The following is a 19,702-nucleotide window of genomic DNA, read 5'->3' on the forward strand; positions in this document are numbered from 1 at the left end:
ACCTCACATAATAAGACATGTTGACCTTATTAGATCAACATTGTTATGATTTATATGTATACGATAGAAAAACACAAAAAGACTTCTACATTTGGTAAAAAGTTCACTCATTTGCAGCCATTGACATCTACTTACACTGTGATGTCTTTCGGCTGCTTCTCTGTGGCTGCTCCATTTGTCTCCCCTAAACTTCCCCTGCATCAGTGACGTCTGCTGAGCTTTTTTCGATAACCTATAGTGCAGGGTAGGTGAAGAGGACAATAATGAAGACACTACTGTGGGTCACAATTAGAACAATCAGAGAGGTGAGGAGGCGAGAGTGGAGCTAAAGCACATTTAGAGATGCACAGTCTGGCCCGGTGTGAACAGCTGCGCTTTGAAATGTCCACTTCTGATCAGACCAGCAAGAACATATTGTTAATACCAGGGTATTCAACCCTGGAGTTATGCTGAGAGAAATCATATGAGAAAGGGTTATAAACTCTACTTGCATGCAGATATCAGAGGTCAATGGAAAAAAGAGCTATATTGTTTTAGTTTGTTTACCAAGATTACATTACAGCACGTTGTGGTCTGCCTCTCCACAGAGACTCTTTTCCTGCCATTAAGACAATATTCCTCAGACCACCAATGATTTTGATTCTTGAACCCATTGAACTGTTGCTTTGTGAGGCCCCATGCGCCCACCTTCAAGGTAATTTACCCAGACCTGTGTGTGTCTGTGTGTCCTCTATAGTCATACTTTAATGGAAGTATGCAGCACTTGTGGTTTGACTTGTGTTGCTATTGACGCGGAAAGATTGCTTCATAGGCGTGCCACATGTTAACAGCTGTGCGCACACATGTTGTGGTTTAGATGTCAGAGAGAGTGAGGAGGAGAAAGGAGGAGGAGGAGGAGGACAGAGAGAGAGAGAGAGAGAGAGAGAGAGAGGGAGGGAGGGAGGGAGGGAGAGAGAGAGAGAGAGAGAGAGAGAGAGAGAGAGAGAGAGAGAGTTGTGAGCAGAAACACATTGGTGAGGACGGGCAAGCAGGCGCGCGGCACGGGGACCCGCCGGAAGAAGGAGCAGCAGCAGCTTCAGCGCGAGCGTAGACGCAGACCCACAAAACACCGGCAGCACGAGCGACACCGAGGCGGCCAGCGGGGCGGAGAGGAGGAGGAGGAGGAGGAAGAGGAGGCACCTGCACCGCGACTCGTCTCCTCTCTGTCTCTCTGCTCTCTCCTCACCCCTCGTCTCTCTCGGACCGCCACCGCCGCTTCCTCGTTAAGATGGCTGACCCCAGCAGCGACGGAGAGGCACCGGAGAGCGCGCGCGGCTTCGCCCGACAGGGAGCCCTCCGCCAGAAGAACGTGCACGAGGTGAAGAACCACAAGTTCATCGCGCGCTTCTTCAAGCAGCCAACCTTCTGCAGCCACTGCACGGACTTCATCTGGTGAGTGTGTGTGAGTGTGTGTGGCACAGGTGATTCACTTGCTGCTGCTGCTGCTGCTGCGGCTCTTGCTCGGCCTCCTCCTTCCACACTGTTCAGACACCGCAGTGTTTCATTCATTGTCATTGCGCCATCTCCTCCACCACCTCTCCTCCACCTCAATGCGACAGCACCACCAGGCCTGACGGGGGGCGGGGGGGAGGTGATGTCGGCAGCCGCAGCACAGTCGTTGCTGCTCCGCGTTTACCGCATCATCGCCCCGCCACCCATCTCTGACTGAAACTGGAGGTCTGGTGGAGGAATGCAGCTGGAGACATACAGGCACAGGGCCCCTCTGTTGCTGCAGCAGCTGTGTGTTTATGTGTGTGTAGGTGTGATTGAATATCTCTGTGTGTGTGTGTGTGTGTGTGTGTGTGTGTGTGTGTGTGTGTGTGTGTGCGCGCGTGTGTGTGTGCATACGTCATAGTCTGTGCACCCAAAAAAAAAAATCTCACATCCTTGTCTTGTGTCCACAGGGGCTTTGGGAAGCAGGGATTCCAGTGCCAAGGTAAGAGCAGAGCCTCATTCACAAATCCCTCTGCTGCATATGGCTGTGGGTGTGTGGACGGATGTTCACTGTCTGCAGAAGTGTTGCTATCTTGTTGTGTTTTATGAGTGTTTGTTGTAATTCAGGGCCTCTCTGGTCTGCACACTGTCAGAGTGACCTGTTGGCTCTTTCTTCGTAGACGGAGTGTCAGTGTTAGCAGGCAGGTGTCAAACTCGAAGCAGGTGCTTGCCAACAGTGATAAATGAGAGTGAGAATCCTCTGAAGAGGCTCATGCAGCAGAGACAGTGTGAGATGTAAGAGTAGAAGAGTCGGCAGAGGGCTGAAAGCTGAGATGTCTGAAATAAGAAAGTAAGACGAACCAGGAAGTTAGATTTTCTCATGCTTTTCTTTTCTACCCTGAAAACCAGCTTGAATCTGGATTAGGTTGGTGAAATGGTGTTTGTGGGTTGATAAGCCGCTGGTTGTGGTGGGCATCTAGACACGCATCTCTGCTTAAATTGGTTTCATAAACAGACCCATCACCGCAACACGATGACGCCCCTCAATCACTTGCATGCCACAGTGTGACTGCAGCAGATTTCGTTGTTCTGCTCGCAGTATCACTTCCTCCTCTTCACTGATCCATCCTCTTCTTCAGACACCAACCTCTGCTCATCTGGCCTCAGTCATGTGAATATGTGTGGAAGAAAATTACCAAAGTTTCCACATCATCTGCTTGCTCAAGACTCGTGTATTCAGAAGAATTTAATGCAAGGTTGTGTAAATTTAGAAGCTGAAGTCCCCTCGTCTCCTGACTTGTCAAATACAGAAAACACACTGACGGTAGAGAAAAGTGAACACTACATGTGCTTTAGTGACTTCTGGACTGGAGTGAGCCTGTTTGTGGTGCATTACCCTGAGCTGTTACATGTTCACACACACACACACACACACTGTAAAATAGCAGTGACCAATCAGAGGGCTGCACAGGTAGAGATGTGGTCAGGTTGGGTTTCCTGGTGAGTTTCCAACAGTTAACTCTGAAAACAGGTGGCGTCTTGTACAAACAAACTGTTGTGAGGCTTGTTTGTGATGCCACTGAACTTTGCTCACACTGAAGATACAGAAAACCTTTAATCTTTTGATGAATCAAGCAGACAAACCTACAAGTATGAAGTGATTCAGGGATTTGCAGGCAAGATAGCATCATTTCTGGGATAAACCTGAAAAAAAAAACAGTTGAGGGAAAATGTATGAGGTAGGCTTTAATTGTACTCAAGGAAGGACTATTTTTACATACTGATGCCAATTGGACCAGTTTGTGGCTTGTACAGCAGTTTATGCACCAATCCAATAACACCATTAATTAGCGTTTAAACACTTGTTTCACCAAAAATCAATCCTTCTTTGCAGCTCCTGAAGTGTTCACAGCAAGTTGTGCTGCCAACATGGATTAAATTGTTTGCCAACAGCAATTTCTGTTTTATAGAAGCAAAGAAGGGTTGATTTCAGGTAATGTGTGAAGTGATAAAAGCAAACAACAGTGATGTGCTTGCAGAGAGTGTGACACAAGGAAAGTGTCAGCAGTTCCATGATATGCTAAGCCTGAATGTCACATACAAGCGGCAGCCTCCGGTCTAAAAATATGAGTCCAATGCGGAAGTCCTAAAAACTGCAGTTCATTGAGGATCCGCTTGAGGCTGGCTCCAGAAGTACCAGAAACCACATACACACAAATTCAAAAAGTCGATTTTTACAGCAGAAATAAACATGTTTACAGCCTGGTACAAAAGACGAGTGTAGTCTGGATTGCTCATTTCTCGATCGGCACACACTGTAAGGGGGGTGAATTTTTTTCTAACGCGGCAACTTTGAAGTTATTGAGATTACGAGTCTTACAATGAGAGGCACAGCTGACTTGATTGATAGGTGGGAACACTGTAGCTGTTGACTAGGAGGCTCAAAGCCCGCCTCTTTACATCACAGTTGCTCGACAGCAGCAATATGGCATCCGCCGACGTTTGGCCTCATAACAGCGCTTCAGAAACAGATGGGTGACGTCACGGATACGACTTCCATATTTTATACAGTCTATGGTCCCATAGCAAATTGAAAAGAAGTACAGTATGCTGGTGTTCAGGTTTAAGGGGTAGCAGTGGTGTTTCCATTATAGACTGAATAAAACATGGATGTAGTCTCAGTGGTGCCAACCATTGGTTTCTGAAGAGGCGTTAAAAGCCACATTGGTATTGCTGACTCGACCTAGGGCTGGGTGATAATTCGATAACATCAATTATCGCAATATTATTTTTCTCAATATAAATATGACAAATGTTCGATAAAGATTCATTATAGATAAACCTTTAATTACAACCTCTAACTAATGTAAAGGGAGGCGCTAATGAACCTTAAACGCAAGTGCCACCCAACAATAGATAGAAGAAGAAAACGGCACTGAATAGCCAATCATGTTGCAGGGTGAGAGGTAGGCGGGGCTTAAAGACGTTTGGAGTGGGATTTAAACACAGCTGAAACGAGCGACAGTGGGATGGAAGAAAACTTAAAACTTACCAGCTCAAAGCAGAGTTGTTAGTCTGACACTGTGTCGACTATGCTTTAAGTATTAACTTAATACACTTCATTAAATATACTTTCAGGATGTGGGTAAAGGAAGAGCACAGAGACTGCTTCCGCTGTACATTTCTAACACATTTAATGTCCACCAAGACCGTTGTACAACTGAACACTGAATAACCATTACGCATTCACTGCACTGTAACCTTTAGTAATCTTACAGGGTAGAGCACAACTCAAAGCAATGCTCTCCTAAACTGATACACAGAAAACAATTTGATATATCTTTTTTGGTAAATTTAAATTAAATTTATGCAAATAATCTTAACCTGAGAAAAATAAGAATCTACAAACTAAAGCTTCACGAAAATTTCATCTTAAAGTAAAGACCTGCTTCCTGTTAGCAAGTTCAGAAATGAGGGATTCAAGAAGCTTATCAGAAAACTCAATCCAGATACAAGCTAACAAACTGTCTGGTTTCTTCAACTTTCACTCAGGAGCAAACATCTGACTTAACATTTAAATAAAATACTGATTTGATATTTATTGTGATAACTATCGATATACGTATCAACTGATGTGAAATATTTTATCGTGATAACATCATTGTCAATAATGCCTGGCACTAACTCAACCTAACTTTTGATCAATCTAGAAACAGGCAAACGGTGAAGCTGGAGCGAGCATTAAGTGGTCCCGCAAAGAGGGACAACACAGAGACCTGTCAGTTGAATCAACCACACCCCCAATAATGTAAATCTAAACTCAACCCTTCACCTGAAAGTAATTGAAATATTTGACCAGTAGAAGAATTCATTCTCCGTACAATGTGTAGAAATAAACAAAGGGCTGTGTTTAGCAAAGCTTGAACAATGCTTGATGAACACTTCTTACAGGAGCTTACTGCTGCAAGGTCAGGAAAGTTATCCTGTGGCAACTCTGCTTCCCTTTGTAGAGACCATGAAGAATGTTTTAAAATGATCCATATGCTTCATATTTTCTATCATTCAAAGACATTTAAAAAAGAAAACATTAACACAATGGAAAGCAATTGGGTGGTAGCATTATCAGCAGCTCCAGACTAGGACTATATTTCCAAAAAAGAAACGAGTGTTCTTGGTTTCTCACAAAAAGTGGCACAAATTCTGGAACTGGTGATTATGTTGTGTAACTGTCGTCTAATATTTTGATCATTTCTTCAGTTAATGAATTAGTTTTTTGGACCTTAATGTGGCAGCTAATTGTAGAAAACGTCCATGAGTGTTTAAAGTTCTCAAATATCTAATATTCATCACAGCACAAAGATAAAACCTTCATAGGGGATTAAATACACCAGGCAAAATGAACATATTTCACATTGTGTCTGAAGCTTAACTTAGATTCAACAATTTTTTTCCCCTAAAAAAATACTTGAGTAGTTGATTATTCATGAAATATTTTCTTATCAAACACTGGATTTATCCTGCAGCTTTAGCATGCAAACAGACGTGTTTCACACATTTATTCTTGAAAACATGAAGCTGACCCTGTGACAGAAAGAGGAAGCGCTCCTCTGTCTGTAGTTTTTTTGGCTGAACCACGTAAAAAAGAAACCACTGCAACTGACTTGAAAGAAAAATGACCAAAGATGGGGTTGAAGATTATTAAACAAGTATTATATTTTGGATTATGTGAACAGATCAAAAGGGTTTCTGTGATGCTCGGGTTTTTTTTTCAGATGAGCCTGAATGATGTAACTTCATCATGGATCAGACAAATCTTCACCACAAACACACATTAAGCTCTGATCTGATGACCTCAGCATGAATTCAAGAGAAGCTTCAGAGTTGAAATCCGTTTAAAATGTGTCTGCTTTCAAATACACCATTTATTTTTTTCCTTTTTTAAAAAGACTCACAGGTAATCAAGCATTATCAAAATTACAAACAGCCAAGTGCTTTATCAAAATCATAAATGCTGAATCTTTCTGATAGAGATCCATGGTAGTATAATAAGAGAGTACTGCATCACTGTAGAGATGCCAGGCTTACAAATGTTGTCCTCCAGATGTAAGCAACACCTCTGCTTGGCATAAATCAATAGTCATGATTTGAATTTGTGTCATTTTTAATGGGGAAATAATTTAACAGATTATTTATTTGTTAATAACTGTCAAAATATTGCAGTGGGATTAATTCCCAATGTTGTGCAGGCCAGATTTATATTTGACCTCACTCAGAAAGAAAGAAAGAAAGAAAGAAAGAAAGAAAGAAAGAAAGATAAACAAACAAGATAATATTTACTCAAGTCCTCTACAAGCAGTGGTTTTGGTTACATACAGTTCAGAGGATATTTAGCCTTGGCGTGCTTCAAATTAGTTTTAAAGGTACAGTGTAAAGGTTAGCAGAACAGACTTGGTAGAAATGGAATATAATATTCTTAAGTATGTCCAAATTAGTGTGCAATCGCCTGAATATAAGAATCATTTAGGCTGTTTTCGAACCACCTACTATACTAGCAGTACGTACTGATTTGGCTAAAATTCAGTATTTTGTATACAGCATGTGAACAAGAGTAAAATCTGCAGAATGCCAAAACTCCCCGGATGTCGTACTGATTTGGGAAAATTTCACAGTATGCATCGGACCAGTCTCCCTCACGCACTGTTTCTCACAATGCACAGCGCAAAGTTCCCCTTTTACTTTTTTCTTTTTTTTTGGTGGGGGAACTCCATTTTTAGGTGCTGTGAAAGTTATTAAAATCCATATAATTCACTTCTGAACTTTTTAAATCATTAGTGATGCTAAAGAACTCTTATTCTCCTCTATCCCTCTTTCAAGACCTAACTCGCATGATGGCTGTCTAACATGAGTCTGGTTCTGCCTGAGGTTTCTGCCTGTTAAAAGGAAGTTTTTCCTCGCCACTGTAACTAGCTAAATACTGCAATGTGCAATGCTCATGATGGATTAGGGTGAGGTAGGACTGAGTCTTACCCTGTCTTGAAGTTGGGTCTCTGTCCATATTTTGACATAGAGTGGTCTAGACCTCCTATGTTTATAAAAGCATCTTGAGATAACGTTTGTTGTGATTTGGTGCTATACAAATAAAGATTGATTGATTGATTGATTGATAGATAAAGAAGCAGTTTCGCTATCTGCTTGGCTGTTGTTTACATCCGCTTTTAGTAACCGGAAATCCAGCGACGTCTGGCCCTGCATACTGCAGACCAGATCAAACAGAACAGTCATACTACATCTACCTTCAAACGCAGTATGCATTTTGCTGTATGCAATATGCAGTATACAGTACCTACTGCATACTACATTCATAGGCAGTATGTAGCAGGCTGTTTTGAAAACAACCTTAGTTTGTGTTAGGTTAGAATAAGCCTCTTTTGCAGGGACCGAGTTCCCTTCCACAGAGGCTGACAACTTGCACCCCCATGTTTCTACTGAAGCTCAAACCAGACAAACTGATAACAAATGTTTTTTGTTTAGTGGGTTAAAAACACTGGTTGGAAGACAAAGAAGAAGAGAGTATTGTGTGCAAAATCATTTGTATTGATGGATGTTTTTAAAAAAAGGTAAAAAATTGATAAATACAGCATTATACTTATCATGCATCACCGCCGTTTCTTGTCCTTGGACCCCACCAATGTTTCACCGACTGGAGGTGTGAGCAAGGGAGCGTTTCAATCTACAATCTGATCACTAGATACCCCTAGGTATTCAAATTTCTTCTCACTGTACCTTTTAGAATTTAAGCATGAAACATCTTAGTAGTCTGTATTTCTGTGAGCCCAGTTAAGATCTGGTATTTTAGCACATAGAGTTCTTGCTGCACAGCGTATTAAGCTGATCCCAGTGAAGAGAAGTTAAGACCTGTTTTGTTTGCTGTTAGCCTTCATATTTGAATACAGTCAGACATATACAGAGACACATTGATAATGCACTAAGACTTCACATAGAAAACACCAAAGACAAAAATAAACAACATCATTTTGGTACAAGCAGCTTTTGTCTTCTTCTATTTAGAGCTGCTAAAGTATAAATGTTTAATGAAACTGTATGTCCCTATAATGTTCTGATGGCTGAAAATAGCGTCAAGATGTAACACTGTATTGTTTTGACACCTTCTGATCCATCATGATGACACAGGCATACAATTTACTGACAAACTCTTAACTATGTGTCAACAGCATTGAACTACTGTAGTTTTGACTTTTGTAAGATCAGATCTGTCATGATTAGGCAACTGACTGACAAATGAAGAATTAATAGTCCGCTATCATGTACATTTTTAAAGCTCCTGTGAGAGGTTTATAGCTTATTATAAAAGAGACTGAAATAAATAAAGATGCTTCTACATGAGCTAGAAAAAGCAAACAAGACCATCAAGACAAGGCTTGATATTTCCACAAAGTTATTTTTAATATCTGTAACAGCTGCCGCAGGGTAGCTGTCAGTCGAGACAGTTCACTGAAGAAACAACCATTTTTAAATCCACAGCAAATAATCACAATGAGTGATTCACTTCACTGTTAAAAGACCTAAGGATGAGATTTTTTTGACAGAAAACACTACCCATGCATGTAATGGACAAAATCAGCAAAGACTTATGAGCTACCGTTCTGTCCACAGGGGGCGCCAAAATCAATGCAAACTGAAAGATCGTCATCGGAGCTCTAGGAAAAAAAAGAAGCTGTTGCTGTTAACTGTTTTTTGCCCCCTGTTTTAAATAAGAGTTTAATGGGGCATTGTTTGGCCTAGCAGTTAAAAAGCATGTCCCATGTACTGAGGCTATAGTTCTTGTTGTAGTGGACGCTGGTTAGGGTTAGTCCCTTTGTTGCATATTGTCCCCCATCCTCTACTCCCTAAATCTTCTTACTCTCTTCAGCTGTCCTATCCAAGGAGGGGCAAAAATGCAAGAAACAATACCTTTAAATAACTGATAACTGAACATCTGTGGATTTGGACTGTTGCCCTGACAAAACATTGACAACACATTAGAAAACCCTGAGCTGGGGGAGACTATCGTGGGCACTTTTAGCCTTTTTTGTTGCCTTTTTTAAATCAATCAAGAAAGCAATTATCTGATTATCACAAAGAACAGTCAACAATAATTGTTGCCTTTTATATTTCAAATGATTAACCTTTACACAGAGTTAAAACAGCTTCAGATGCCAAACTATCACCTGGAAGGCATACCTTCTCAGTGACAAAAAACAATAAACAAAGAACTTGTGAGTCCAGTTTCTTCTGGAGATTTCCTAACACTTTGTTATTCTGTCTGATTCTCATACCCATACATGACTATTGGTTGAAGTTTCCCTCTTAACATTAGGACTATAAAATGTGTCATTGCGGTGGAAAGACACTGCTTATATTTAGCAAGCTTTGACTAATTTCACTCACTGCTTGCTTCAATCAATCAACCTTTATTTAAACTCGAGAGATCATTAAGGGGGAACACTCCTTTACACAATGATATTGAGTCAATTACAGAGGCATTTAAAAACCAACCACAAGGCTATCGAAGTCATCAGATGGGATGAGTTGTGATATGAAGGTAAAAACAATTAAAAGGTAAAGTAAAAAATAAAAAAAGGTGTGTGATTGACTATAAAATATACTGAAATAGGAAGGGGCTATAGATTGAAATGATTCAATACATGTACGCAGGTACACTTAACTAAAAAAAAGGGGTTAAAATGTTGAAAATCAAGTTTCTGTTCAAGAGGTAAAAGTGCATTGAGTTCAAGGAGCTGCTGCAACTTGTTCCATGAGTCAGGAGCTGAACAACAAAGAGTCTTCAAAGTCATGATTACATGACAATTTACCCAAGACCTGTAGATTATCAGGGGCCAATGAATCCTTGTTTTTCTTTACAAAATATCAGTGTAATGACTGGAACATTTGCTAATACCACATTTTATGCAGCATCAGAGGCTGACAGTGATACTGGTATTTGCATTGGAACCAAGACGGTCACAATCAGATTTTCACCTCATGAGTATTGTGGCCAAAAAGAAATCTCAATAATGATAATTTCTATAAAAAACTCCTGGCATAGGGAGCTGAAGAGATAGAGTCTGTAACCATAATTGTACAAAAAAAAAGCACAAGAATGAACAAGTACAGTAATAATGAATAGTGAAAAGGCAACCAGATAAACTGATAAACAAAACACCCACAAGGCCAACATATGCCCCGAGGACGCCAGTTAAATCAAAACCACTAGCTGGTTCAGGGACAGAGAACTAATGTGTGAGACCACAGAGGCTTCTTCTCAGTTAATTAATTTGCACATCCTCTGGTCCTCTCTACTCGGCCGACCCGTAACTGTTTTAACTCCGTGATGAGAGATCTTCCAACTGGTTAAATGATCCTGGAGGAGACAAGGATGGAAGAGAGGGGAGGCTCTTGAAGGAGCTCAGAGCGAGGATACACTGGTCCATTGTCCCTTACACCTATATGCACAAAATGTGATGACACCATATAAAGCAGCAGTTTGTTTTTGCTATTACTTTAACAGTACAATTGACACACATTCACACAGCTCTGTGGGGTTTCATTGTGCTGATCACATCAATGCAAGTCCAATGAGAAAACACAAAAATAACACAATTGTGTTTATACATTAGAAAACTTTAAAGGGAGATTCAATGATTAGAATTAACAACCTTAGTGATACCTCATATTATTAGTTAAGTTTAATAGTTTACATATCTCAGTGAATGAAAGTTTCTTTGTGAAACTATTATATGACTAAGATACAAAAACATGATTTTATGTTATTTATACTGGTCCCTTCTTTGCCTTCTTGAGAAAAGCATATCCAACTTAAATGTTCCATATTAAAACAGATTTTACAATATTCAACTTGTTTTAAACTCAGTTGACCTGCCTTTGGGGAGAAACTTGTGTTTCTGTCCTGTTATTTTGAAATGTTTATAACCAGGGTCTGAAATTAGCACCTGCCACCTGCCAAATGCGGGCCTGTGGCGAGCGAGGGTGGGTAATTGTAGGTACGAGATACGACAGGGGGAGGCGCGCGGAACGGCTTAATAAAAATAATTCACCTATTTCTGCATTGCTAACTAGGCCAACTGTGTCTATTTGTGATATAAGTGAAGTGGCAGGTAAACGTACAGTGGCGGTTCTGGGGAGGGGCCAACAGGGGCCAGTGCCCCTGTAAAACTGAACCTGGACCCCCCTGTGGCCCCCCCTCCACACCAAACAAATATTATACAGTAAAAAAAGCTTCGGTATTGCGCTGATGTTACAGGCAGAACACATGCATGTGGCACTTGGTTCTAGTTCCTTAGAGCGCTAAGGGACTCATGTTGAGTGTAAACAGCCAATCAGCTGCTGTCAGTCTGCATTTTAATATAGTACTCAGTAGTATATATATCTAGTTTATAGGGATGCATTTATGTTTTGCCACTTTGTTCTCAGCCGGTCCTCGCCCTTCTCAGTCTCTTTTGTCAGGGTTGAATGTGTCCCTCTGACAACACCCTTGGCCCCAGCCTGGCCCCCCCAGTTGGTCTAGAATTGGTCTAGAACCACCACTGTAAACGTAGTAGCAAAATATTTTCAGCCATAAAGGGGGCCCCGCAGAAAAAGTTTGGGAACCACTGACTGGACTAATACTGCTCAGTCTGTAAGGAGTAAACATTACTGATGGACAGATGAGAAGTTTCTTTTGTTTGTGGGACATAAAATATGAAGTTGGAGACCGTAAAAGATCATGAATCATCCAAGACACATAAGCAACTAAATTATGTCTAAATATTTTTTTGCTTTCCCTTGGCGCATATATTTTAAAAGTGGCAGGTAGAAAAAATTACTTGCCTGCCACAGTGGCAGGCAGTGAAAAAAGTTAATTCAGACCCTCTTTTATAACTAAATGTGCAGGTTGTGGCTTTTTTTTTACCTTGTCTGAACCAGTATGAGAGAAAAAGTGGAGGGTTTTGAACTTAGAACAGCCAGGATTGCATGAGCAGCAGTGTCTTAAAGAGAACTGCAGAAGCATGCAGGGTGTCGAAACAGAACATTATGAATGGGGGGTGTTCATTTACACATGCACTTACACACATAAACAAACACTCGAGCCTTCAGCACTCATCTTGGTCTTGAGGAATTTCAGACATGTGGAACAGACTTGTTCCGACGTGCAGACAAGTGTGTAGTGTGCAGTGTGTAGTGTGTAGTGTGTCGTGTGTAGTGTGTGTGTAGTGTGTGTGTAGTGTGTGTGTGTGTGTGTGTGTGTGTGTGTGTGTGTGTGTGTGTGTGTGTGTGTGTGTGTGTGTGAGTGACAAAGGTGCATTGTGCATGTGTTTCAATACCTGTTCTGCAAGTAGTGAATATTTTTCTTCTCTGTCTCTCTCCTGCTTTAAGCTTTTGTATTAGTGTTAATTTGTATGTGTGCAGATGTGTGTGTGAGAGCACAAAGAGGAAGTTAGCCTTGTTTCATTTCCTGCTGATCCAGATGTCTGATCAGAGTTTGGACTGAGTTGATTAAGGTCAAATGTTTTCAGCTATCTTTCCAGAGAGAACTTGAGAGAGACTCTCCCTCAAAAGAGTTTGTGTTGTTAAAAAGAAGAAAAACTCTTGTAATGCAGAGAATGTACGAAATTCTGTCTTTGAAATGAAGGAGATGCAGTGACGAAACACCAGCATTAGTAGCAATTTAGCTGGTATTTTTGGGTTTCAACAAAGACCGATTCCCGGCAGATATTTCGGTGTGTCACAGTAAGAAAAGCACAAAAGTTAACAGTGACTCAGTTGTAATTAACTGTTCCTGCAAGCTATGACACTGAGCCAAAACATCCAACACAAGAACCATGAAATGGAACAAAACAGAACTCAGCCATCATTTATTTTGGTAAATATTCAAACTGGAATAATTAACCTGTGCTTTGTCTTCTGTAAAATGTATAAAAGGTAGATATCTGAAAAGACTATTATTGAACAATGGCATACAATCCTAAGTCGTGCAGTATTCTTAACACAAACAGAATCTCTGAACACAAAACACTGACTCAGGCAACTTCAGTGGTTCACTTCCCAAGCTTGTAACAATACTTATCGAGTCCACAGCCATCAGGGTCTGCCCACGTCCTGAAGGTTTCTGTGTTCAGTAGCCTTAAAGTGGATTGGTAAGGGCTGTCTTCACAGTTCAAGTTATAAAAAAAACTACAAAAAGCTGACCAACTGGAACACTCTGAATAGTAAAAAATGCTTCCAGCTACTGTGGAGCTATCAAGAGCTTAAGTCAGGAAACTGTCTTCACTGCAAATTTGTGGGTTTGGGTTTCCAGTAGTAAGACATCAGCAAGCTGCAGATGGATGATATCAAAATATTGACAGAGGGACACATCCATTCAAATTAATACATAATTATTCAGAGGAAACAATGATGACTTAGGACATGAAACACTAAAAAGGCCTAGTAAACAGTGCGATGGCATAAAAGTCATTGCATGAAGTGAACTCTCGCTGTACAAGTGAATTGTTTACGACACATAAGCAAAGCTCACAAGTTATGTGCTCACACCGTACGATTTGATTGTCAAGCACAGCCTGAGTGCTTACACAGGGGATGTTTCCAAGAGACTCATTTCCTGGTTGTTTGAATGAGAATTTAAATTCTGACCAGACTAAAGGTAAGGGAAAAGACTCAGCAAAAAGTCAGATTTGTGAGCAGTTTATTCAACACGGCTTAACATGGGATCACAGAGTCTGCAGGTAAACAGTGTTGAATTGGTTTTCTGAGTAAGGCTAAAGGCTGATTTATACTTCTACGTTGCCCCTACGCAGCAGAGGCTGACGTGTACATGAGCACCACAAACTTGTGTGTCGATGTGTCCGTGTCACACAGCAGTTTTCCGCCGAAACGCTTGAGGGCAGTGCGGTCTCTCTGATAGCTGGTTGCCTGCTTCCGGCTCCGCTACGATCTCTGTTTACTTTTCCACAGCGATTCAGAGCGTGTTATGTTAATCTACAGCTGATACATGTTTCTGTTTATCATACAGACATGATTACATGAAGAATAGAGAGGAGGAGATGAAATACACGGCCGATGTGCGGCCGATGTCCGGGATCCTGGAAGTACTGTAAATATGAGAAACACAATGCTGCCGAGCGATCCAATCACAGGGCTTGCGGTCCGTGTTGATTCTATAGGTAGTTACATTTTAGAGTAGGTGCACGTCAGCCACGTGTGTAGGCCCCTGCTTAGGTACGGTAGCTAAGCGGACCCCCGACGTTGGCTATGCAGTCGATTCGACGCAGAAGTAGAAATCAGCCTTAAGGTTAGCAGAGCTAGCACCACCAGCCTTCGGTCCTTCTTGCAGGTTAACATCCACACGCCTGAGCTGGTTATGCAGTTCTCCAGTTGAGTGGATACACAGACTAAATAGGATCTCATCTTCATTTTCTAGTCACGCTAGTCTCTACTAATATGTACATGACGTTTAAATGAACAAATTGTTTTAATATAAAATTGTTTGTACAAGGAGGTGACTGACAGAGATTTGAGCTCTTTAACTCCACTGAAAGATGACTGGAGTGAAGCGTGTCTTTTGTCTCACTGAGGAGGCCTTTGATTTTCACTGATGTTTCCACTTCACACTTCACTGACCACATTAATGATCTGCTTTTTAACAGTGTTAACAACTAAAATGTGCAAATCTGTTAAAAAGAAGAAGCTTGTTTCTGCAACCACATTAAATGTGTTACAACCTCAATGAGTCAAATGAAGAGAGCGTGTAGAAAAAAAAAAGGACTCGTTTTCCCGGCCTGTCACTGTCATTGATTGGATCGAGCTGTGGCTGACATTTAATCCTGGTCATTGACTGATCAGTGCGTCTGAAGAAGTATCTTTATTATTGATTAAGAACCAGTCTAGGCTATTTGTTGCTCCATAAGTAGTGACCCTGTGGTTTTGGCTGAGCAAACAAACCCATACTTTATTATAGAGTAGGGAAGTCCACAGTGAAGTGGCTGTTCATGAGAAAGCTCCTTCACAATGAATTTGAAAGCTGAGAGAGTTTTCAAACGGCAGATGTCTCGATGGCTGAGTGGATGGTAATTACGTTTTTGGAAAACTACTCTGAATGATGTGGGATGGAAGATGAACAAATAAAGATTTAATTTTCAAAACATTTAGGATTTGATAACTTTTCCGCCCAAATTATAAGTTCCAATTTTGATTTATTTTTCATTTTATTTTTGATCCAAAGCGAGGTCCTCATTGTGCTTATTTTGTCTTACTTACAGTCCAAAAAACCCAAAGAACTGTTACAGTCTAACAGAGGGAGCTTGGACCAGCTGACGAGAGATTGGATTTGAAACAGTTTTATTAATACCAATGCCAATATCAATCAATTCTTTATCATTCCCTGTGTATTTTCCCCAGCTTTCATGCTATGTGTTAATGTTAACATAGGATAGGACATGGTACTTTCACTGCTCACTGCTATAACAGGGAAGAGCTCATATACCGGTGTTTCGGTTTAAAGAGTGACCCTGTTAACTGGCGACCATCACCCGAATGCCTCTTTGGTTATTCTAATTACAACAGCTTCCCTTGTATCTTATTTTGAATATGCATTTTTAAAGAAATGTGTATTTTTTTACAAAATTTTACAGATTTGCTGTAGTTATGTTAAAGACTAAAAACATGAAGATTGTTTCATCTCAGTGAAACCAAACCAAATCAAAGTAAAAAAATACATCCACTTGCCTTTAGGGGGTATTTTTTTGTTCTTCAGTCAGTCAGATATCCTGATGTATTGTAGATTATTATTGTTTCTGCAACACAGTGTTTACTGCAGTATTTTTGTATTAATTGTAACGTGTAGTATGTTTAATTGAATCACCTGGCAATTGCAACCCATAATACACATACAGCTGAAAATTACAACAAAACCGGAACCAAGTGAAGGACGGTTGTAGATGAAAAAAGTTGATTCGCATGTTGTAGGGATGTTCACAATTAATCGACTATCGATTAATTGATTCTTAAGAACTTACTTGAACACATTTTTTTGTTTGGATTTTATATCACGTGGAACAAACATCATGTGGTCTCATATTCCTGGGACCCCCTCTAAAACAAGATGGCACATCTCAAGGGGTTTATCCCAATACATTTCTTACTATTCCGTTCAGCTATCAGGGAGGTGTTTTAGTTTAAAGCATGTTCCGATGTGAATCAGCTGACTAAAGTTGTGCACAGCGGAGACGCTCAGTTGGGGGCTGCAGCTGAGTGACAGGTCTCCACGAGCGCTTTTTTTCTCCGCCGACGGACTGATTATGACCCGGTTGCGCTCCCGGCTGACACCTGACCACGTTCACATGCTTATTTTTCTCAATAAGAACGAGTAGACAGAGAACTGGACACTGTGAGTCCAAAATATGTTTCTGTTCAGTTCTCTTGTTGATATCTGAGCCTTCACTTTTATGACTGTGTCCGCGGAGATTATTAGCCTGCTCCACATGTTGATATTCCGCGTGTTTAACATTTTGAACACCTCAATATGATCCGTAGCTATTCAATACTTTCAGTTATATACATTGTGTCATGAAGGGAACATTTGACTCAGTGGGAAAAACGCATTTGGCATTGTTTTTGACATGGAGAACGTTCCCGTTTAAAAAAAAAAGATTATTAATAATTGGTTGTTAACATTTCCGAAGATTGATCGTGGAACATACTTGAAATTTACATCCCTAGTATGTTGTTTATAAAAAAACAAAGCAAAGACCAAAAGTAGACAGAGTCAAAACTGAAAATATAAAGTGCTTAAATCAGCTGTGGTTGTTGTATTCAGTCAAAATGTAGCTCTTAAATATGAGGGAAGAAAATGAAAGTGAACTTTGAAAAATGTCTGCACTTGCATTTCTCAAAGTTCACATGATGGATTAACTGTCCTGTGGGGAATTTCAGCTCTTTAAGTCACTTCTTGTTCTGTCGAACTTTGACTTTGATTTCTTATATTTGTGTTTTTGTGTTATTTTTATGCCTGAATTGTGTTGATGTGACTCCGTTGTTGCTGTACGTTGTAAATAAGAACACAGCAGTGGTTTTGGATTCAGAGTACAAACAGAAAGGGGATTCAATACTGAATGATTAATGTAACTGGTTACTTTACAGAGTTGGGTGAACAACAGGTAACAAAGTCGTCAGTTCTGTGAGTTTCTATTGAGTCATTTATCAACATGATAAATGACTCAACATGATAAATGACTCAATAGAAATAAAGAGGCAGTCAGTCTTCTCACAATGATTGATCTGTACCTGTGATTAAACTGCTGATATAACAGACAGCATGAACTCAGCTGACCTAGGTTGTGTCACAATTACTGTACATGTTATATAACAGTGCTTTACATTAGTGTTCTTCTGTGATGTCTATGAGAGCTCAATGATCTGCAGCATTTAGAACAAACAATGCAGACTAACACAACCTGTTAATAAAATGATGCTGGACACAATCATCCTGTCTGCATCATGATGCACAGATAGACTGCTTAAAACATGGATGTAGTCTCAGTCATGTCACCCATTGGTTGCTAATGGGGGGTTTAAAGGCCACCGTATTGAAAATGCTGACTCAAACTTTGCATCTTAAGGTGCGGCTGATGTATCAGTGTTGCGTTTACAGCTTGTTTCTGCTGCCTCAACAAAGCCCCCAAAAGAATCACGTCATTGTTATAATTTTAAATCAACTTCACTGAGTTACTCTGTGTGTTCGGAAGCAGCTGGTGAACAAGTAGAACAAGATCTGAACCAACAGTTTATTGCTGAACTGATCCAACATTTATTTGGTGTTGGTGTTTTATGTGAGGGTGTTTCTGATGAAGGTTTTTGCAACCATTTTCCCAACAGCTTGTAGACGCTTCTGTTGTTCTTTTCATTTTATCTCCTGCCAAGAATGATAACAATGAGGCAGATTTGATTGTTTATTCCATTGCAGGTGCTCACAATTATGTTTCAGCTGCAACTATCCATTAGATAACTGCATTAGTCGTCAACCACTGAATTGAACACCAAATTTTGTGATGGTAATGTAATCAATTTGATTATTGTTTTGGAGAAAAACAAGTCAGACTTCTCTACGTTCTTTATTCCTCTGTGGCGTTAAACTAGAAATATTTAGCGCCAGTGTCACCGTCTTTATTCAGCAGTGGGAGAACTCTGTTAGTTCACAATGCAAAAAAAAAAAATCACTGAATTGAATAACTCATAAAAAGTCAAAATTATAACTTTTTGAATTGCAATATTTTTTGTTTGTTTACTCCTCTTTGAAAGTAAACTGAGTATCTCCAGGTTGTTTACAAACAAGGCTTCAAGAAACATTGATTGACATTTTCCACAATTCTCTGATTTACCTGGGCAAACAACAAACTGATAAAGTGGAAAGAAACCCGATGAGTCCACATGAATGTATCTGTCAGCTGCAGCCCTGAAGGCGTCAGTCCTCAGAGAGCTGTTCAGGAGCAGCGTCTCATCTCTGTGGTTTCAGTTTCTTCAGGCATGTTAAGGCCTGATCGATGATAACGAGTGTCTCCTCCGTCTGTGGGTTTTTGGATCTGCGTTGATGAGCCAAGATGGAGGGAGCCTCCTGATGCCCCCGTTGATGTGAAGCTGTCAGCCCGCTGTCGTCCTGGCACTCCACCGCACAGGATCGTTTTTTGGATCGGCTCTGATTTGCTGCTATCGCTGTCAGTCCCACAAAATGGGGCGGTTTGCAAGTGTGTGTGTGTACGTGTGTGTGTGTGTGTAGACTCCACTGTAGGGCTCAGCCTGGTTGCTAGGCAACAGAGCGAAGACCTCCTAGGCAGGTCACTAGGCCTGCCTTTGAGTAGTGTGTGTGTGCGTGCACAGGTGTGTGACCGAGCAGATTTTCAAACAAAAAGCTCTAAAGTGCGACTGTGGGGATTTATTTTTTTTGTCTGTTGCTTCATTTTTTGTCCGTCTTTTCCAACACACTGAAAACACACACACACACTCACACACACACACAGCTGAATTCCCCGCCCCCTCACACTGCCTCAAACCCAGCTGTGCCCCATCCCTTCCTGCCCACACACACACAAACAAACACACACACACACACACACACACACACACACACACACACACACACACACACACACACACACACACACCACACACACACACACAC

General features: G+C 40.8%; 1 protein-coding gene across 2 annotated transcripts in view; it reads left to right on the forward strand.

Annotated features, from left to right (window-relative positions):
• The first annotated feature begins 1,022 nt into the window (after positions 1-1,022).
• LOC117815993 (protein kinase C beta type) overlaps positions 1,023-19,702 on the forward strand; it is a 58,842-nt gene continuing 40,162 nt past the window's right edge. For both annotated transcript variants that reach the window (XM_034688043.1, XM_034688042.1), the window contains exons 1-2: positions 1,023-1,431; positions 1,944-1,975. In XM_034688043.1, the coding sequence (XP_034543934.1) occupies positions 1,268-1,431; positions 1,944-1,975 (196 nt within the window). In that variant the 5' untranslated portion in view covers positions 1,023-1,267. The remainder of the gene's footprint in view (positions 1,432-1,943; positions 1,976-19,702) is intronic.

The sequence above is a fragment of the Notolabrus celidotus genome, chromosome 7, assembly GCF_009762535.1.
Source record: "Notolabrus celidotus isolate fNotCel1 chromosome 7, fNotCel1.pri, whole genome shotgun sequence".
In the NCBI taxonomy this organism is placed as follows: domain Eukaryota; kingdom Metazoa; phylum Chordata; class Actinopteri; order Labriformes; family Labridae; genus Notolabrus; species Notolabrus celidotus.